A 22,500-nucleotide genomic window follows, 5' to 3' on the forward strand; every position below is an offset into this window, starting at 1 on the left:
AGCAGTAGCCAGAAAAATTTCAGTGTTCGTTACGTTATCGCTAGTCAGCTGTTGATAGAAATATATTTCTTCTTCTAAGATAAATGCATAATCATCATTAGGTGCTATTATGAATTCTTTATAAAGCATTACACAAAAGTTCATTTTTCTGAGGAAAAAAAAGACTTCAGTTGTAAGCTAAAGGGCTCGGCTGAGTGTATAAGCGTCGCATTGTACAAGATTCGTGAAAAAATTAAGGCGTGCTTTATTCTATATATAGATCCCAGACGTTTAATGTCCGAATGCAATATCGCCGGGCAGACGTGCATATTTAGTCATTTGTATGCTTCATACGCGCCTGTGGGGGTATGCTTAAGTGGGTTTAATCCCGAGTTTAATCGAGGGCGAGCGAAAATGTCGCCGAACGAGACACCTCTTTTGATCCGTGAAGGGCGTGGATTATGGAAGATGCATCAGCCGCGTTGCAAATATACATTTACCCGTTGCACGATTTTCTAAAGCACAGATGGACTGGACTTTACGATGGTAAGGTGAATGCCCCAATTTCTGCTCAGGTCCCCATTTCTGATCATTTCGTATTTTTCTTATTATTACATGCGTTAGGTTTGTACTATGGTTCCAACAAAATAATTCTAAATTATTTAAACATTTACGCGAGTGTTGCACGAGCTCGGGGCGTTACATAAATCGCTATTTTTCATCAGCAGAAATACGGACATTTAGAGCACTATATATTTAATTACAAATTACTAATAGTTAAACATCTTGAGATATCTTTCTTAAATAGTTTTTGAATTGGTTGATTTATTATTAAAGATTTAATCAATTACTCTGAAAATTTTAATCACAAACAAATTTTGTACACCTTCTTTACGACGAGTTATCTCTTAAAGGAGAAGAAATTTGGACATTCACCTTACTGACCTTACGTCACGAAACCGTTCGCACAACGTGTTCACGATTCAATATAAATGCTACAATTGAAATGGTTATTTCAGAAACGACACTAGTGACATTTTTGAGTTAGACAGAAATCTTTACACACGTTACCAACAAACATCGTTTGGTATAGAAACGAGACATGCTCCACCCACCCTTCACTGTTAAAAACAGCCTCAAAGATTGAAAGCACATGTGTTGTTTCTGCAGTACACTTTGCAGAAGATGATTCACGAACAGAACCATTTTTCCACATAATTTTCTTTATTGTTTTCACAGCAAGTGTATCTGAACGAATAAAACGCAGAGTTTAATTTTTAAGCTAGGAGTTTTAAATAAAAAAACTGCGAAAATTTTTGGAGAAAGTGGTTTACTGCAGGAATTACTTTATAAAATGTTTTTGTTGGTTCTTCAATGGAAATTTGATTACCTAATTTGCTAGACAAATGTTGAAACTTTAAAAAAATAGCGACAACCACTACAATAAATTAATACACCATGCAAAGGCAGACCATCCTGTTGTTACGTACTCACAGAATTTAATCATTTGTGTTTTAAAGTGGCAATCCGTTTGAGGACAATTCAGAGCTTCGTAATTTCATAAAAAAAAAAAATTGACCCAACGCTATTCGTGCGGAAAGCCTTTCGAAGCGTTTCTGTGGAAATGGGGAACGGTTTGGCGCATACATTAATCGGGGCTTTGTGTTTCGAAACCATGGAAGAAAAAGCTACAAAGGGTTCTTCTAAAGCTTTTTACCGGTTTAGGTGGACCATTCGCCTCATTAAACCGACAAGAGCCAAGCAAGTAGGGTGGAGCTCGTCTCGAGTGGAAATTACTCTCTTTTCTCGTACTGAGCTCTGGGAGCCCAGTACAAAGTACAAAATGGATTTGACGAGTTGTCTGGATCGAAGGGAACGAGATATACGCGGAGTTTAAGCAGCCTTGGGTTTCATCTTTCTTCGGACGTCAAAAAAATTCTGATTCCATTTTAGGACGACTATAGATTGATAACTGCTTAAGTAATTTCTAACGAAATAAATAGTAGTATATAGTAATAAACGGGGAAACGAATGTTTTAAGGCAAAGTAAATATCGCAAATAATTGATATGCTAATTGTCACCTCAACTTGAAAATTTCGTGTGATTTATGTCTCAGCATAAGGTATCGTCTCGCATAAAATTCAGTTCCAAAATCGTGGGACCAAAAAGGGGCTATTTTTTGAGTCACTCTTTAAAAACCTGAGGTTAAACTTAAATCCTGTCAGGTGCACAGGAGTATCATCAAATGACGAGTTGACTCGCCTTTCTCGCCTGACAGATTACCTGATTTCGGATATTGAAAGAAGCGTTATTCGATTCGAAGCGCGTACATCAGGTTTCGAGCATTCGAACGGGAGAGAAGCTTATGGATGGGCTGTGCAGAGTGTCGAATTCATGGAAACGTGCGCACGTGTGTGCATGCACATTGGCAACAGTGAGCCAGGGATGCTGTGCACTTTTTTGTGGCCCGTTTTCTTGTATCGTGTATAATAGCGCGGCTTGCGTTACATCCGTGTCGAGTTACCCACATGCCCTACAGGCCCGTTCAAAAACCGAGACACGGGGGCCAGCGATGACCCCCGAGGGAAGAGGAGAGAACAGGCAGCCCCGTCGCCTCAAGGGTATCCTATTTCACGAATAGATTATGTGCAACAGCATCCGCGACACTTCTTGACATTGGGCTGACGCGCTTACTTAGGTAGGCGTCATGTCAGGCTCGTGTGATTAATGCGCTTACACTGCTTTAACCCTAGAATATTATACACGGGTATCATTTTTGCCCGAGACCTTCTTCCCTCCTCTGTAATGCTTCAGACAGCGAATGGCTTCTGAACATTTTCGGTAGTAGATACAGTTTACAAGCTCAAGTGGCTAATAATTGAATTCTTTTTTCCACTTGTTTGCTATAACTGTTGTTTATATTAAATTCCTTATATATAGAAAATGAGGGAAGAGAAATACTTCATAAAATATTGGGGAATGTGCTAATCTCAGGTGGCTAATAATTGAATACTTTTTTCCACTTGTTTGCTATAACTGTTGTTTATATTAAATTCCTTACATATAGAAAATGTGGAAAGAGAAATACTTCATAATTGGGGAATATGCTAATCTCAAGTGGCTAATAATTGGATACTTTTTTCCACTTGTTTGCTATAACTGTTGTTTATTTTAAATTCCTTACATATAGAAAACGAGGGAAGAGAAATACTTCATAAAATATTGGGGAATGTGCTAATCTCAAGTGGCTAATAAATGAATACTTTTTTCCACTTGTTTTCTATAACTGTTGTTTATTTTAAAGTCCTTACATATAGAAAATTAGGGAAGAGAAATACTTCATAAAATATTGGGGAATGTGCTAATCTCAGGTGGCTAATAATTGAATACTTTTTTCCACTTGTTTGCTATAACTGTTGTTTATATTAAATTCCTTACATATAGAAAATTAGGGAAGAGAAATACTTCATAAAATATTGGGGAATGTGCTAATCTCAGGTGGCTAATAATTGAATACTTTTTTCCACTTGTTTGCTATAACTCTTGTTTATTTTAAATTCCTTACATATAGAAAATGTGGAAAGAGAAATACTTCATAATTGGGGAATATGCTAATCTCAAGTGGCTAATAATTAAATACTTTTTTCCACTTGTTTGCTATAACTGTTATTCATTTTAAATTCCTTACATATAGAAAATGAAGGAAGAGAAATACTTCATAAAATAGTGGGGAATGTGCTAATTTTCTTCCCTTTTTTAGACAATAAGAAATAATAATAATAATACACGAAAACACGAAGAGAAGTAATGGGCGAGACTCGCAGCAATTTGCTGTTTTTAAGTCTAACCCAAATTCTTCTAAGAACTGTGTAAACTAATACTTTTCATCAATAATTTTTTTAATACTAATCTTGGTTGACCTCCGCAAGTCGAAGCTTACTTCTACATATGTATTACGAAATTTCGTAGAAGGATCTGAAAATATCGAGGAAAATGTTTTCTCTGCATTATTCACGAGTAAAAATGCTATTGATTTACAATACACTAAAAGACTAGCACAAAGAAAAATCACGAATTTTTTAATATGTAATAAAGAGTAATATTTCGAGCATAAAATGTGTCTTACAATTATTTTTATAATGGTAAGTATAAGTATATGTGTACATAAGTTATAGGAATATTTGATTATAGGTATACAATAAACAATTGTCCTTTAAAACTTGAATTTGTCTTGCTTCACAGCTTCACAAATCGAACAATTTTAAGAGTCCTACAAAACCTGTACAAATCGAATTTTCGTTTGTTGAACCTCTCTTACTGGAAAACTCGATAACTCGAAACCTCTATAATTCGAAGATTTTTTCCCTTCCCTTGAGATTCGAGTTATCGAGGTTCGACTGTACGTATATATTTACATTTTACGGTTGTAATGAATATTACAATTTCTGAAGCAGAGCTAAAAGTACCCGTTCAAAATTTCTTAAACTTTTATATGTCGCAATGATGAAAACAATTTTTAATTGTTTTACGATTAATCGTTCCTTGGAATTTTCGGGGATTTTTCACGTTAATAGCAATTCTGAAAAGCTCGGTAGGTTTTCTAGTCAGACAGCCTTTCCGAAAGAGTTACAAATAAATATTGAAGTCCCTTTGATGTCAACTGGGAAGTGTAAACGCGAGATGAAAGTGTATGGGAAGAACAAGCCCACATAGTGAAATTAGTCAAATTAGAGGCGCAGACACGCACTGGCGCATCCACGCATTCAGGAAACCGTGGGATATTGTTCTGCGCCGTACGAACGTACAAAATTACAGGAGCCTCACGCATTAAAGCCACCGAGTGCGGAATTGCACGTATACCGATTACGAAGCCATTCGTGACAACTTGCTAAAGTTCGGATACGCGTCCCGTTAACGAATTAATCTTCTGTACCACATCTTTCAAATATCCTTACACCAAAGTATGCCAAAAAATCTATCTTTTTTTTTACATATTTTCAGTGTTTGATATGTCCAGAATTTTTCACAAAATTTCAGACGGAAATTCGCAAAAATATCGAAGATATAGATATTAGAAGTGAACAAATTTAAATTTAAACTTTTGGGAACTATGCGACTATGCCTTGATACTTCCCAACAACTGTCTTAATGAAAGCTCGTAGGTGGCATTGAAAGTGTTAAAATTAGTCAGAAGGGACTGAAGTTTCTAGACTTGTCTACAGTGACGGATACGACCAATTTACCACTTAAATAATATATTGAATTCTTATGTTTTCAGGAAAGAGTACAAGCAAAGGATCCTCCGTCCCACTATTTAGCAAAGTTACGCACCTACCTGGACCCGAAAGCATCGCGAAGCCATCGAGTATGTTGCGTTTTATTTTACGTCCCGAGCATTTTTTGTATTGTACTTTCATCTCTTTTATGTTGCGGTCTTGGGCATACTAGTGTTTTACTATACAGGATGCACCGATAATCGTGATACAACCGGAAAGATGACATGAAATAATCACATATATTTCTGGCATATGAGGCTGTTCGTAAAAGATCGTTCAGAAAAACGGCTTTCGAGTGTTATTTATTTTTATTTATTTACGTAGTTAAACGGAAGCTCTTTGAAAAATATAAGAAATAATAATATATACACTGAGCAATGAAACGCAGATTACAGAAAGAATTGTACAGGTAATACGTAAATAAAGTGGAAGCAAAAAAAGTATAAAGGTGCAAACGCAAAAGCAAAATAAAGAAAATAGCAGCTGGTTGCAAATATGATCTTCGTTATCGTGTGCTCGCATATCTGATCACCTTCAGTAGCGCCTCCCGCCGAGTTAAGGGATCTTAATTGTAGGGGAGACCGGGGCTAGTTGACTAACGAGGTTAGTTGACTGATTCCCTTTAATTATTGTATTATGTTAACAATTATGCCGCGATTTGCGATATTGAAGCAGATGAATAGCTTGCCATTTAATGTATCACCATGACAAAAACTTGCGTGTTCTATCAGTGAGAATGAAAAATCTAAAAAGGTCGGCGGGAAGTAAAAATTTCTGTTTCGACTATTTATGAATTTTTGGCCACTAAGTATTGCTTGATGTTTTTTCATGAATATTTTGTGGAAACGTGATACATTGACTATAATTTAGGGTATTTTATTTTATCCAGTGCGTGGAGGTACGACCCTTAACAAGTTGACAATGTTGGACGGGGTTGCTTGACTAAGCATAGTAATACCACTAAAAATTTGCACTTTTTATCCTCAAGATGCAGTCGAGGCAAAGAGTTTGGCTGCTCAAATCCACTTCCCCTACCATAAATCCCTCCAAACTCACCCCTACCAGTTTTACACCCTATCCTCTCTTCAAACTCTCAGGCCTTCCAAACAGACCACAACAAACAAGTAGAAAATAATTACAGTATCTACCACCGTGATACTTAATAAAAAAAATAACAGTGCGAAGGAGTGAAAAAAAAATTGTTGGTCGTAGGATATATATGTACGCCTTTTGTATACTATATTGATAAAGGGTTAAAACTGAAAAGTAAATGTCAAGTCAACTAACCTCGTCATATTTGTCAACTAACCCCACAGCCGGGGTTTGTTGACTTATTCGTCTCACTACCCTAAATATAATAAAAACTACGACCTAGACTCAATTAAAACAATTTTAAAAATTAAGCCTGTATACCTAACGAAATTTGTAAACTTTTAGTGTGCAACAAGTCAACAAAATACCAATGGTCTATTTATAAAAATTAGAAATGTTAAAAATCAGTCAACTAGCCCCGGTCTCCCCTATACACACATGAATTTAATAGTGTGCCCTAAAAGATATTATAAGTGTTTAAGAATTAAGGGAGCTCCAAATGTTTGCAATTCTTTTTTTAGAATTTTGCTTTGTCCTTCTTCTGTAAAGATCCTATTCCTTCCAAATAGTTGGCGCAAATTCAAAAAATAAAGCTAGATATGGGTCCTAGATTTTGACTCCACGCAGCACTCGTACAGGTATAAATGTGAGCTGTCCTTTGAGGTTCGTCAGGTCATACATGCTGCACCTGAAAATCGAAACAAAAATGTATTACTTCGGTAATATGTTAGGTACTGAATACACTTGCAGCAGAAACGAGTTTGCTTATAAGCAAATACTCGGCGACGTAGAATCGCTTCAAGTATTTACACACCGCAGTAGCATCATTTATTGATGGCTACACACTCTGTCGTCGTATATTAAAGGAGCTGGGGCGGCTTGTGGGAAAAAAAACAGCTAAAAAATACTGTGGAAATGAGAATTTACAAGTCGCCAGTTGTGTAAGAAAGGCGGAGAAAAACGATAAAGTAAAACCAGAACAAGCCCGCGTTGAAGCTGGGAGGAAGGAACGAGGGTGCGTGTAATTTATGAGCCAGGAATAATTAATTAATCTTAGGAACAGTCCTACTGTAGAAAATCCTATTCTATAACTTTCAAAGCCATTTTTCTCGAAAACACTATTTTGTCTTGTGGATCACTAACGACGAAATCTTCGATTTCTTTGGGAGAAAGATCAGCTGCAAAAATATTTTCCAGGGACACTTTGAATTTGTCAAAAATAAAACGGAGGTTCGCACGATAGGCATGGCAGTTTAGATAATTGTTGCTAAAAGAATTTTGATTTTGACCAACTGCGTGAATTGTGGAACTACCACGATGAGCCCACTATATTCTGCGCAAAGCATACCTTGAAACGATGCAGGGGTCGTGTGTGAAATATTCTGAATCCTATTCAGTTTAAAGTAATGCAAATGTATTCAGCAAATATCACTTAATATTATTTCTTAAATTGGTGATTTTGTTACCTCGTATAAAGTAGTAAAACACGAGCCAATTTTCAAAAATTGTTTTTGTGCTCGAAGAATTAAGAATAAAAATATTTTTAATAGTACCATCCTTTCAAGGTCTTCATTTTAATAAAGTAAATTCAGTTTAAAGTAATGCAAATATATTCAGCAAATATCACTTAATACGTTTCTTAAATTGGTGATTTTGTTACCTCGTATAAAGTAGTAAAACACGAGGCAATTTTCAAAAATTGTTTTTGTGCTCGAAGAATTAAGAATATAAATATTTTTAATAGTACCATCCTTTCAAGGTTTTTATTTTAATAAATTAAATTCCAAAACTGCATCTCTTGTCTCCATTCGCGTGTATACTCAACAGAATCTCAGAGTTCTTTTTCTCCAAAATCGAACCTCATATGTACCTACAAATATTGTTTTAAAATTTCGAGTTTATTCAAGTGGAATGAACTCCTCCCAGGTTGTATCACCATTACTTGCCGGTCCTGTGTAATCGCGTATGAAACTGTAAGGTTTCACAAAATGTTTTGGTTCGTCAGCTGGGAAAACATTCGTTTAATTTCCGTTCGTTTTTCACTCGTGCAAACTGGGAACGACGGATACTAATGATTATACAGACGTATCGTTTCCTTACATTCTTCCAGAAGAGAAAAATGGTCGGGGAGTCGACGTCGACCCAAGTACTGCGGGATTTGGAAATCTCCTTACGCACGAATCACATAGAGTAAGCTCGTATATTATATTTAAAAAATTTTGCTGAGCATGTAACGTTAAGTGGTAAAATAAACTAATTGCAGTTTGTGAAATAATAGATAGTTATATACTTGGACTAGACTTCACAGGGCCTGGGTTTATGAAATGAACAAGAATAAGCAAACAAATTTCTCTGCTCAAATTAAGGGGTTACATACCCTTGATAGGTTGGAAAACAGGGTCATTTTTATGATTTTTTTTAAATATAAACAACTGTTATATTTAAAAATTACGACTTACACCATGTTGTGTATAGATTAAGCTGTATTCTCTTCAGAAATACATTTGATATCCTAAGAAATGGTGCTATATACCGAAAATATCTCAGAGATTAATGAATAAAATTTCGCACGAACATTCTTAAGACTATAATCTAGTACTAGTCGGCTCCGACTTCGAAAAATTTATTTTTTGAAAAATGGCTGCTATTCAAAGTCAAGCATGTACTTTTCGACGTAAGTTCTCAAAACACGATAGCAATCGAAAAATTGTATTGACAAGTACTAGATTATAGTCTTGAAAGTATTCCTGCAAAATTTTATTCAAATCGGTCCACTAATCTCTGAGATATATTCGGTACCGCAAATGCTGTATCTATGAAGACGCCTTGGGCGAAGGGGCTGCTATGGCACCATCCCTTAAGTCTAAGATACCAAATTTCTTTTCAAAGAGAATAACCTTAATTGTTACGCAACAATGTGTACATCCTGAGTATTAAATAACACGTCTCTTTATATGAAAAACAAAATGGTAAAAATGACCCCATTTCCCGATCTGCCAAGGGTATGTAACCACCTGATACTGTATCACAAATTCAAAGTTGCATCGCAGAAGTGGTAAACATTAATGCTGACTATGCACCTATGTGTACAGGGCCGTCCTTAAATCACGTAAGGCTAATTGTGGCGATTTCTCACCCTCTCCCTCCCCCAGTACAAGACTTCCTAAGATTTTATATTCCAAACCCCTCCTGGCCCCTTCCTTGCATACTATCTTCTCAGTTATTAACATTCTTCTAAAGGTTTATACAATTCGTTTAACTCGGCTTCGGAAAATTGATATTAAAATTACTTTTCTGGAACATTAGATGATAGAATTTGCATTTAGTAGGTATTAGGCTGAAAAATATTACGTAAAAAGCTGACTCCCTCTCCCCTGTTTGTAAGAAAAAAAAGCCTTACATAATCTAAGGACGACCCCTAAGTTACCTAATTTCAGGTACGCTTTCAAATACGGTGTAGGAATAATAAGATCCAGTGGCTCGTTAGCGATATCGGGCGAACATCGTCTGTTTAAAGCGTAAAGCTATAATGCATCTGGAATTCCGTCTCATGATGTAAACGATGCTCCAGGTGGGTGAGGGAGTTCCTAGACGAGGAGAACCAGGGCCTGGACGCCCTTATAGACTACCTCAGCTTCAGGTTACTCATGATGAGGCACGAGCAGCGTCTCTTGGAATCCCACGCGAGTTCCGAGGAAAAATTACAAACCGGTAAGAGTCGGCGGGCCGGCCACGAACTCTGCGTCCGTCTCTATTATAGCCGGGGCCCAAGAACAGATTTAATTGCCCACCGCAATTCGTGCGGGACGTAATTATTTTCCAGCCGTTTCTGGGGACATGTCGCCCTTAAACAACGGCTGCCTCAGGCCGCCTCTCCACAAGCTCAAGGATAGCCCCGGCGTTAAAAGGAGGTCCCGGCACGTGGCGCGCCTGAACATGGGCGAAGCGAAAGACGACATTCACGTTTGCATATTGTGCATGCGTGCAATCATGAATAATAAGGTACGAAACTTTCGTAAACAGATATTGACGCATCCGCTTCTCACTGTATTCTTCTGTAATAGCATCTGTATACAGGGGCGTAGCCAGGATTTCATTCAGAGAGGGGCAGTAAACAGTGGAACCGAATTTTGAATCTATTAATGCGGAATTACTTCACAATTTAATTTATTTGAATTTTGTATTAAGGTAATTTAATTCTCGACGAACGACTAAGTTATTACTTTTTTCCTGCGCCAGGGGACGAGGCAAGCGCCCACCCCTATTCCACCTTCGCTACGCCCGTGTCTATATGATCTAGAAAATGCAAAAATATTAACTGCAATGATTTTAAGGAGATGCCTTAAGATTTTGTCAATTTTTTACAGTACGGCTTTAATATGGTCATACAGCACCGAGAAGCAATCAACTGCATCGCACTTAGTTTGATACACAAGAGTTTAAGGTAAACATATATTTCCCCTCTCTCGCGTACCTACCCCTAGCTTTTCTACGGCGAATTCCACTTACGCCCAAATCGCTTGTAATTTTCGTTAAGCCGGGTTTTGCGACTGGACGCAACGTTAATTTCAAAGTGGATTTTCTCGAAAATGAAGCGCGATATGAAAAAAAGATACTCTTTCTTTTCGACTTATCACAAGTAAATAAGCCGAGAAAAAGGAATACAATTTTTTGATATTGCGCTTCATTTTCGAGAAAATCGAGGTTGAAATTCTTGGCGGTGCGTCCAGTCGCGTATAGAGAAACCTACCCTAATGAAACTCACGGGCGATTTGGGCGTAAGTGGAATTCGCCCCTAGTTGGCCCACAGTATCCCCAAGTTGGGAATTAGTTAGCCATGGAAATGCCAACAATAGATGCTACTGTTTAGGGACATTGTTTTCTTTTTTGTTCGATGGTGAAATAAAAAAAGAGGAATTTGTTTCAGAACGAAAGCTCTGGTGTTAGAACTCCTTGCTGCGATCTGCCTCGTAAAAGGTGGCCATGAGATTATTCTGTCCGCGTTCGATAACTTCAAGGAAGTGTGCTCGGAAAGGCGAAGATTTACAACGCTCATGGCATACTTCACCCAGTACGACAGTTTTCACATTGAATTCATGGTCGCTTGTATGCAATTCGTGAACATCGTCGTCCATTCGGTGGAGGATATGAACTTCAGGGTGCACTTGCAGTATGAATTTACCAAGCTCGGGCTGGACGAGTATCTGGAGAAGCTCAGGCATACTGAGAGCGAGGATTTACAGGTCAGTAAATTCTGGTATATGCTTATTTCGTAGAGCTTCGTATTTACTTTAATCCTTGGGGGGCGGCCGTGATTGAAGTTGCGCCGAGTTGATTTCTTTTTTTTCTCTGACGTTACGGCCGTCGTATTACTTCTTGAAGCATTTGGCGATGGTAATCTTCTAAAGGCGCCTGAAAAATAGTTTTATGGCAATTTTGAGAACTGATATTGAAATTCGGAGAACATGTATGTAAATGTGTAGTAAATAATTGTGTATTTAACGATGAACTTCGGAGGCCAATTTGAGTATATTTGGGCTAACAAGGGGAGGACACCATGTGATAGACACCGATTTCGATGAGACTTGGCACGATGGATCTATGTCGAAAAAAAGTAAATAAGTGTCCGAGATAATAATAGAGGTATTAACATGGAAATTATTAAAAATTTCATAGTGGCCGTGGCGTTTTAATGGGTAAAAATCCCACACTACCCTGGCGCTCCCGGAGATTCTCCTCTGAAGGAATCGGGGTGCCTTTTGAAGATTTCCTCAAGTTAAAAGAAAAAAATAACAAAAATTATTTGTAAAAAAAAATTTATAAAGTTTTTTTTTAACCTGGAGACATCTTCGAAAGGCACCCTGACGCCTCCAGAAGGGAATCTCCAGCGGACGCCAGGGTAGTGTGGGATTTTTACCCACTAAAACCCTAAATTTTTAATAACTTACATGTAAATATCTTTATTATTAACGCCCATTGGCAGATACGCTCTATTTACTTATTTTTTACATAGATCCATCGTGCCAAGTCTCATCAAAATCAGTGTCCTCCCCTTGTAAGTTGGCTGCAGCCTAGGGCAGCAAATTTTGGGGTGCGACCAAATTTAAGCGAAAGAAATTAGAGAAGGTGTAAACGCAGAGGCTTGAGACAACTTTAAAAACAAATCAGTTTTTTCCTGTAGCGAATTAGCTATGTGTCGCCGTATTCAATTAATTTTAAAATTATCTCGACTCTTTTAAATTAAAATATTTTATGGTATTTCACTTCAAATCTGAATCTATAATTTCTACTATATTTTGTTTGTCATAATCTTTGCCTGCGCTCGATATTCTTGGAGATATCGTAGAGAGACCACCTTAAATTTACTGAAATCTTATGCTGAGTGCTTAAAACATATTTTTGATTCAATAATTTCAATATTGTACATTTTTTTAAATTCAATTAATACAAAGTTGTAGATTCATCTTGGCTAAATTGGCCCAGTTACATGTTAAACGGAGTCCTTCTCGTTCGTGAATCATCGGTTCAGCTACACTTTTACCGATGTGTTCAGTGAAACTGCCTTATATGTTCTAATAGCCGCACCTTATCTATAAAAAGGAGAACAAGTATATGCCTTGCTTCTGACGAGGGAAACGTTCTGAAACTTTGTGAATATGTAGGGGATTTCCTCCTCGTTACAACGCAATTCTTTTTTTGGTGCCCAAATTCACTCGAAGGGGGTGAAATTAACCCTTGAAAATTCGGCTATTTTCCGATTTTATTTTGTAACTCGCAATCTATAAGAGATAGAAAGAAAGTTTCAAGACAAAAGTTACTTCTTTTAATTAGATCTACCATTCGGTAAAAAAAATTATTTTACAGTTCACGAGTTATAACAGAAAATCGGAAAATAGCCGCATTTTCAGAGGTTAATTTCACCCTCTTCGAGTGAATTTGGGCAGCAAACAAAAATTGCGTTGTAATCAGGAGGAAATTCCCTACATATTCACAAAGTTTCAGAATTTTTTTAATTTCCGCGTTCCGGATTTTCCCTTGTGAGATATATCGTACACATTATTACAAAATTTTCTGATTGCACGTGGAATATTCAAACCTTTTTTCAATTCGACAAATAATTTGTGATGAATAATAAAAAAAGCTGTTTCATTCAGCGAACTTTGAAGAACTGTTTCATCCTGTTCAAAAATTGTTGTCCTATTTTTATGCTATTATTTTTTAATGGTCTACAAATTTATGCTCATTTGACTAAACGAATTAGATTTCAAGACGTTTTGTCAATGCCAATTGATTAATATTTCGACCACTCAGGGTTATCAATATTTTATCGACTGCTTCAGGTAATTAGCATCATCTTTATCCATCACGCTTTCTTTTCAGGTTCAAATCTCTGCGTATCTAGATAATGTATTCGACGTGGCTGCTTTAATGGAAGACAGTGAAACTAAGACTGCCGCGTTAGAAAAAGTAGCTGAATTGGAAGACGAGCTAGGTCATGTAAGTACAGGGTTCTATTTATATTTAACAGCTAATAGAACAGCTGCTTAACGACTGTATTATGCATTCAAAATAGGCGCACGACAGAATGGCAGAATTGGAAAGAGAGTCGCTCGCAAAATTAGCGGAGTTAGAGACCGAACTAGGTGCATTAAAGGTGGAATATTCCGACGCCGTGGAGGCTCGCCGGTTAGCAGAAGAGGAGCTTACGGCTCTGAAAAGACAAAAGCAGGACTCGGCTCGTAGGCAGAGTGTTTTAGAAAACAAAATTATCGAGTTGGAGACTCTTACTGGCACTCTGACGAAAGGTTCCTCAGGTATATTCCAAATACATTTCTGGACTTCGTTCTAAGTATGAGATATGAGATGCTAACGAGCAACGTTCCGAACTACAGCAGCCAACCATCGAAATGGACCTGCAACAAGCCCCCTGCATAATTCAGATAACGTCACGTCCTCAACGTGCAGCTCGCCCCCGTCGCCGACATTGGAACAGGCTCCTCCGTCAGCTCCTGCACCACCTCCACCACCCCCGCCTCCATGCCCGCCCCCACCTCCCATGGCATCTCTTTCCCCCGGAGATCAGAAATTACCGCCACCTGTACCTATACCTCCGCCACCTGCTGGCATGATGCAAGCACCGGATGGAGCAATGACTATCAAACGAAAGGTGCGTGTCTCTTCTTTTTCTTTCCTTCACTGCAAATCTTCGTGCACGACTGTCGTGCGGCTTTCTTAAGTCTCGTTTGCTTCGAAATAATGCAATCGCGCGAACTATCTCATTAACGACACCTTTGATTCCGTTCCGTTGCAGGTTCAAACGAAGTACAAACTTCCTACCCTCAATTGGATCGCCTTGAAACCGAACCAGGTGCGGGGCACTATTTTTAACGAATTGGACGACGATCGATTGCACAATTACATAGACTTCTCCGACTTCGAGGAGCGATTCAAAATTGGTATGGGCGGGCACGTAGCTAACGGCAACAACGAAATCGACGGTCTGCACAGTTTTCCCAGCAAAAGATTCAAGAAGCCGGAGAACGTGTCGCTTCTGGAGCACACTAGATTACGAAACATTGGTACGTGACTTTTTTTTTTTTAAACTAATGTTTTCCCCCATTCGAGGCACGGGTGTTTGCATAATTTTCCTGGGTACTTCTTTCAGCTATATCGCGGAGAAAAATGGAGATGCCGGTGGAGAAAGTGATTTCTGCTGTGAACGCTCTTGACTTGAAGGTACTTTCGCTGGAAAACGTGGAGTTGCTGCAACGTATGGTGCCTACGGATCAAGAAGTACGGTTGACAATAATTTATTACGAGTGGACACTTGCTGGCGGTGATAAAGCAGAAATATTTTACGACTTTGCAGATAAAAGCATATAGGGAGTATATAATAGAGAAGAAGAACGTTAATCTTCTAACGGAGGAGGATAAATTTTTAATGCAACTCGGCAAGGTGGAAAGGATATCGACGAAGTTATCGATCATGAATTACATCGGCAACTTCTTCGACAACTTGCATCTGATTACTCCGCAAATTCATGCCGTGATATCCGCGTCGAGCACGGTCAAGAGCTCGAAAAAGCTGAGGGCAGTGCTGGAAATCATTCTGGCCTTCGGGAATTATTTGAACAGTAGCAAGCGGGGCCCGGCGTATGGATTCAAATTGCAGAGCTTGGACACATTACTCGATACTAAATCGACGGACAAGAGAATGTGCCTTTTACATTACATTGTAGCGACGATACGCGTCAAATTCCCGGAACTTATCAATTTCGAGTCGGAACTTATGTATATCGATAAAGCTGCGACAGGTACGTGCGTCACTACTTCCTTAATTATCTTTATTTTTCCTGAGGTTTTAAAGTTCGTCGTGATATGGCCCACCGCTTTGTATTTATTTGTAGCTATTTTTGTATTTATGTCGTTAAGTATGTTTACATAACACTAGCTTCACTACTCGGCTTCGCTCGAAATTTAGATTCTGATTTTATAAAAGACAAAATTCTTTTTTAGTTTTTTTTTTGGTGAAAGTAGTCACATTTATCTCAATTAGCCAGGCATAATGAGCCGAGGTACATTTTGTGATCCAAGAGTTTACCGTTCGAAAGTTTTTAGGCGACAGACACACAAACATACGAAACACTTTCTGCTTTGTAGTATAAGATTATAAATGGTGTTTGTGGTGTGTGTGATATGTTAGTTTTGTCACTTTTGATAATTGGACATTAGGAATTATTTATAATTTAACGAATTATACACAATTATCGCTTCATGTGAAAAAATTGAGTTACTATTTGAATGGAGATTGCGCCTTGTTGAGCCGAAAAATAGGTAATTCGTTGTGAATTTTTTGTATAAAAACCGTTCGACAAATTATTTTGAGGTTTGGCATCCTGTTTTATTGTATCTTGAACTATTGTTGTGAATTTTTGTGTGGCAGTAAAAGAAAAAACATGGCAGATACAGGGTGCTGACTGAGGGCGTTGAAAAATAATCGGGTGATCCTGGCGTTGACGAAAAGTACTGTAAGGATTATCCGAAACACAAAAAGGAAAAGAGATTCTTAATCTATATGAATGTGGTTATCGGTGGTAGTAGATTTATTGCCGTATCTGTTACCGTTCCTTTTTTATTTAAAGGAGTTTTCCCGATTTTGAGGCAAAACCTTTCTTAGACTCAAATCAGGGCGCTTCATCTTCTTCAAAAGGCTGCCATTTTAACATTTTTCTATTTTTCTTAATGCATCTACTACCCACAGATAGCCACACTCATATAGATGAAGAATCTCTTTTCCTTTTCGTGTTTCAGATAACCCTTACAGTACTTTTCGTCAACGCCTAGGGTCACCCGATTATTTTTCAACGCTATCTCTGTATCTGCCATGTGTTTTTTTCACCGCCACACAAAAATTGAGAACAATAGTTCAAGATGCAATAAAACAGCCTGCCAAACCTCAAATTAATTTCTCGAACCGTTTTTGCACAAAAAAATCATAAAGAATTACCTATGTTTCGGCCCAACAAGGCACAATCTCCCCTTAATGGTCATATGCAAAAATTTCAATGAAATTGCACGATTAAAAAAAGAAATGGCGTTTCACGTGCACCAACCTTTATGTGTCCTTCATGTTTCAAAATCTAAAATTCCTGTTATTCGTCAATTTCAGTTTCGCTGGAAAATATAACGACCGACGTTCACGAATTAGAGAAGGGTATGGACCTAGTAAGGAAGGAGTTCGAGCTTCGTGGTAAAGAGAAGCACAACACGGTACTGCGGGATTTCTTGAACAACTCCGAAGAGAAGTTGCGCCGCCTAAAATCGGACGCTCGGGCTGCTGGCGAAGCGTTCCGGGAATGCGTGGAATTTTTCGGGGAAAGCCCGAGACAGGTCGATGCTAATACATTCTTCTCCCTTCTCGTTAGATTCGCGAGGGCATTTAAGGTAAATTGCTTTCGTATGAACCTTAAACTGTAAACTGTACGATCCTTAACAGCTTAAGACCGAGTAACGGGGCGAGACTTTCTATCGCCCGTCAACATAGAAATCAAGAGCAAAGCTGTTCACGCGATACAGTTATTAACGACACGTTACCAATGAAGGAGCAAGGTATTGCAAAGTTAAAGTATTTTTGCAGGCTGCGGATCAAGAAAACGAGCAACGTCGAAGGTTAGAAGCCGCTGCTGCGGAAGCTTTGAACACGTCGGAGGAAGTGATTAAACGAAATAAATTAAATCAGAAAAAGCAGCAGGTATGTTCTTCTCCACATGTACTATTTATTATTTATTCAGAAAGGAAGAACAACCGTAATTGCTTAGCAGTGTTATCACGAGCTCATTTTGCACGTTACGCATCTAACATTTTGTATTTAAACGAAATTTTATTTCTATATTAACAAACACTCTGCTGATATACAGAAATATTTATGACTGCACCTCGAATATGTATGATTTATTTCTTTGTCGAGCTTGTTAATTCTTTGCCTCTCTGAATGTGTTTAATCATATAACATATAATTACAGTCGTACGCATTATATTTTAAGCGAAAAATTACCGTTTTTATTATTTAGGATGACGTTATTAGTAGTTGGGTTGAATGCGCTAATATTATTTCGTACTTTGTGTGGTAGTATATACACGTATAACTCTACGCACTAAAAACTACGCTATTGCTTCAAATCAGATTCTCCACTTGTTCCTGTACACTTGCATTCAGAAGCTCGATAAGTTTATATTTTTATTTTAAGCGTTTCTAGAATAGTTTCAAAAATTTCACACTTCTCTAATAAATTCTAATATATTCTACTAACTATCCACTAACAATTTTAAACAAACAAGACCACACATTTTCTTCTCTCTCCCCCAACCCCTGCTCTCTTTCAACATCAATGTTATACAAATTTCATTTATTCTTTTTATAATACCACAATTAACTGATCTCTGAAAGTTTGAACTTCAGTTTGTTATGAATGTGAACACAAATGCTCAATTTTAACGACGTGGTAATAATTCAAGTGTTAGTAATTCAAAGGAGTGTTGATTAAATTAATTGTCGAATACGATGGGATATAGCAAATTAGATGGTATCAGACAAATGTTCATGTTTAATTGATTATGAAAACTAGCGAAAATTGCAATTTCATCGATAAAGCTTGCTCTTTGATTTACAGTTTGAAGTTTCTACTTACATGTATTATGTAAAACTATCACGATGCAATCTTAAACGTATTTGTGCTTTCCAAACACGTTTGTATATTTTTTTTTTTTATAACAACGCATGATTTATGCTTTTGTGAAAGAGGCTTGCATATCTTGACATTTATAACATCTTCTAAGTGTTTATACAATGTACTTCGTGGAGGAATCATCTATCATCGTCGAATAACACGTCTTATCTTAATCTGACGCGTTTTGATCGATCGACTTGCTAAATTGATCGTCGCAGCGTCATATGTACTCCTTAGAAAGAAAAAAACTGCCAATACTAAATGCGGAAAATAAATTCGTCTGGTGATATTAAAGAAGAAACAGCTGTGTGAAGCGCCCCATTGAAAAAGGCAGCGACAACTGTTGAGAATAATTTTTGCTAATTACAATGCTCGCGCAGAAATTGATCTATAAAAGGCAATTCCTTTTCGCTGCATGTTGTGAGATAGCATGATATTTTACAGGGATTATTCACTTAACTATAATTGTGATTGCATAGAGAGTGCTCTTTTAGCATTCTCTTCCGTGTCTCGTGCAGACAAACTGTCTATTAAGGTATCTCACGAAAGTCTATTTTTCTTATTTGTTACATATTTATTTGGATTTAAAGTCACCGAAATTTTGCTGTAACACGAACAAGAGTCTGTTACACCGGCATCTTAATGAACTGGAGCTCAGAACGTAACAATATAGAAACAATTCACAACATGTAAGTCTCTACTCACTCACTTCCTCCTAATAACATATTTTTAATGACTGCACTAGCGCATACATAACACTGCACTTAGACAACACACGTATAGGTTCGGCTTTTATTATCGACGCGCATTTTTGTATGTCGTACGCCACGTACTCCGAAAACAGTTCTACCATTGGATTTAATTTAATTTCACGCGCGGATAGCATATATGTATATACAGGGTGAGTGACGAGAATTAGGATACTCGAGTATCTCCTTTGGATTTGAAAATACAGAAGAAATATAAAGCACGGTTTAGATAGTTTCAAAAGGCAACTATGATGAACGTGATTTTCTTTAGCCATATTTCAAAATTATCAAGGAGTGTGTCAATCGTTTTGTTTTCAGAGATCTGTAGTACTTTTAATCCTTGCATAGTGTAGTCGATGCAGATATCAGTTTAATCAGTAAAAAATTTAGAATCAGCTGTAGTTCATCCCTCGCATGTCCTAGCACTTATTAAATCAGTTCCTGAATTGTTGGATTGATCCTAATAAACAGGGCAACCCGTCTAGAAAACATATGAGAACAATTAGCCAGTCTTTGTGCAGTAACTTCTCTGGAAATAATAAAAAAGCCACTAAGGTGAATGTCCCAATTTCTGCTCATTTAAGAGATAACTCGTCATAAAGAAGGTGTAAAAAATTTGTTTGTGAAGAAAATTTGCAGAGTAATTGATTAATTCTTTAATAATAAATCAAGCAATTCAAAAACTATTTAAGAAAGATATTTCAAGATTGTTAACTATTGGTAATTTCTATTTAAATATATAATGCTCTAAATGTCCGTATTTCTGCTCTAAATAGTTTAGAATTATTTTGTTGCAGCTACAGTACAAACGTAACGCATATAATAATAAGAAAAATACGAAATGATCAGAAATGGGGACATGAGCAGAAATTGGGACGACGTTCACCTTACAGTCTGTCCGTGCACTTTTTACAGAATACATGTGCCAATTGAATAAAATTTGATACATGGTGAAAACTTGCCTTGCTACCGGCTACAATATGCAAGAGACAAAAGTGCGAAATTCCTGTAAAAATAGCCCACGAATGACCTCGATAATTTGGAAGAATGTTCCGCGGGAGAAATGTCACTTTCATCATATTCATCCTTCGGACCAGTCAAAATTGTTTACCACGCATATTTTTGTATTTGCAAACGCCAGGGACATATGCAAGTATTTCGTTTCGCGTGATGCACTCTGAACAGCACATGTTATATAAAAAAACATTTATATGTAACATCTCTGTTCCCTTTCACACTGTTTTATATGTAACTACTTGATACAATGCTGCGTTCTTCCAGAAACTATCGACGCGCTCGTTTTGCGGAAGAAATTGTACATACGTATAATCCAATGTTATTTTTCCAAAGACATTGATTTCCTTTGGAATAAAAATTATCCGATTTAGGTAGGGAACTGTGGCAAAACCGAGATCCGTGTTACTTTTCTACAGAACTGTCTTCCTAAACTCGTAGTATAGAACAATATTCACTCGATTTATATCATTAACAATGAATTAAGAGATGCATCGGCATGTGTTCTAGCTTGCATTGATGTTGCCTGAGAGAAGTCCTCTATTATCACTTTCCTATGCTACTGCCAAAACTCTCATAGAATTAGACGCATATAAATTAACGATAGAGCATTCGATTTAAAGTTGCATTAGGCCTAATTAATAATAATTGTTAATAACACGATAATTTATCCGCGAGTTAAACATTTAATCGCAAGACACATACTACAGTGCTGCCTCTAAAAGAGCCCGCGCCTTATGTCTCGAAAAGAAGCCGCCGCCATCCCCGCCGCTTTGATTGCAGTTGCCGCGGCGAGTGAGAGATTTATTCCGTCTTTTTTTCGATACGCTGATTATCAGTCCCTCTCACTCCCCGCGGCACGCAGCAAAGGCAAGCCGAATAGACCACCCGCAGCGAAAAGAGCTCGCGCCTGGTCCCGAGGCGCGGGCTCTTTTCGAGACAAAACTGTAATTAGGAGCTGCTTTTTGATTTCAGAGGTGTAATTACGACTTATATGAGAGCAATAGATAATATTTTTCCAAATTTGTTTATTTCTCTTTTTTTAACACAATAAAGATAGCAAATCGATGATTATTAAAACCCAAAGTTGAACGTGATTTCGAAATTTCTCACTTTCTGTTTAAAAAGAGAGAGGGAGGGAAATAATAAGAGCAAGAAAAAATCGGGTGCAATTCCAAGTAGCGCGCATTTTATAGAACAGCGAAGAAATATTCTTAAATGCTCGAAAGTAGATTTTATAATTATCTTGAACTGTAAATACTCACGCATAATAAGAAAATAGCGGAAAATTTTATCAAAACAATTTTTGTGCAAAGAATTCTTTATACTTTAAGTAGAAACTTTGAAACTACGCCTCTGAAGAAATAGGATATTCTAAAAAATAAACGCTGCAGTAGTTTCCAAAAAACAACACATCTGTGTTTTTGAATAAATGTATTATAAGTAATGTTTCTCATATATATTTAACCTGGCAGTGGCGCACTCAGGATTTAATCTTAGGGGAGGCCGAGTTGAAGGTGTACAAATATTTTTAATGGAAATTCAAAGAGGCGAAAATTCATTAGGCGATTATAAAAATTTATTTAAAGAATAAAACGAAGATTTCTTTTCTTTTTACAAAGCTCTTATTACTTCAGTCGTGCTTCCTTTTTCTTTGGGGGTGCCAGGGCCCCTCGTCCCTCCCCCTCTCGGTGCGCCACTGTATCTTGGAGGTATAGAAAAATATTGTCGAGTAAATTGAATTTACTCCAATATTTATTCATTACTGCAAGAAAAACTAATTACTTGAGAAATGCTATCTTTGAATGGCAATCTACAAGTTAGTCCTTTTAATTTCACTATCTGTGTTATATCACACAACGTGCAAAAGCGTCACCCAGTTAATGAACGAAATCAAATGGATGCAAGGGATATAGGGTCAGTGGTGGATTTAACGGGTGGCCGATGAACAGTCCCCCTGGCCTCTGGTCAAAACAGGCCCCTCTCAGGGCCCCATTTTCAAGGAAAAAAAAATTATGATCTTATCCAAACACTGTATTGTTTTCTGTGCCACTACACTTAGCACGTTTTTAGTAAACTACCCTTTTCATTTTCCCGGAAAGAATGGGCCCCTCAAAACGTTTGCCACCTGGGTCATTTTCCTTAAATCCGCCACTGGATAG

The 22,500-nt window shown here is 37.5% G+C and overlaps 1 protein-coding gene across 2 annotated transcripts in view; it reads left to right on the forward strand.

Moving 5' to 3' along the window:
- Window positions 1-22,500, forward strand: part of Frl (formin-like protein) — an 84,052-nt gene that overhangs the window by 60,399 nt on the left and 1,153 nt on the right. The window contains exons 3-16 of one of the 2 annotated variants that reach the window (XM_076818711.1): window positions 5,259-5,345; window positions 8,432-8,538; window positions 9,920-10,059; window positions 10,172-10,350; window positions 10,716-10,792; window positions 11,276-11,591; window positions 13,729-13,845; window positions 13,922-14,162; window positions 14,241-14,515; window positions 14,660-14,927; window positions 15,014-15,141; window positions 15,218-15,662; window positions 17,018-17,292; window positions 17,486-17,599. In XM_076818711.1, the coding sequence (XP_076674826.1) occupies window positions 5,259-5,345; window positions 8,432-8,538; window positions 9,920-10,059; window positions 10,172-10,350; window positions 10,716-10,792; window positions 11,276-11,591; window positions 13,729-13,845; window positions 13,922-14,162; window positions 14,241-14,515; window positions 14,660-14,927; window positions 15,014-15,141; window positions 15,218-15,662; window positions 17,018-17,292; window positions 17,486-17,599 (2,769 nt within the window). The remainder of the gene's footprint in view (window positions 1-5,258; window positions 5,346-8,431; window positions 8,539-9,919; window positions 10,060-10,171; window positions 10,351-10,715; window positions 10,793-11,275; window positions 11,592-13,728; window positions 13,846-13,921; window positions 14,163-14,240; window positions 14,516-14,659; window positions 14,928-15,013; window positions 15,142-15,217; window positions 15,663-17,017; window positions 17,293-17,485; window positions 17,600-22,500) is intronic. The other variant, XM_076818712.1, reaches the window with a different exon arrangement.

This window comes from Andrena cerasifolii, chromosome 8 (assembly GCF_050908995.1).
Source record: "Andrena cerasifolii isolate SP2316 chromosome 8, iyAndCera1_principal, whole genome shotgun sequence".
In the NCBI taxonomy this organism is placed as follows: Eukaryota; Metazoa; Arthropoda; class Insecta; order Hymenoptera; family Andrenidae; genus Andrena; species Andrena cerasifolii.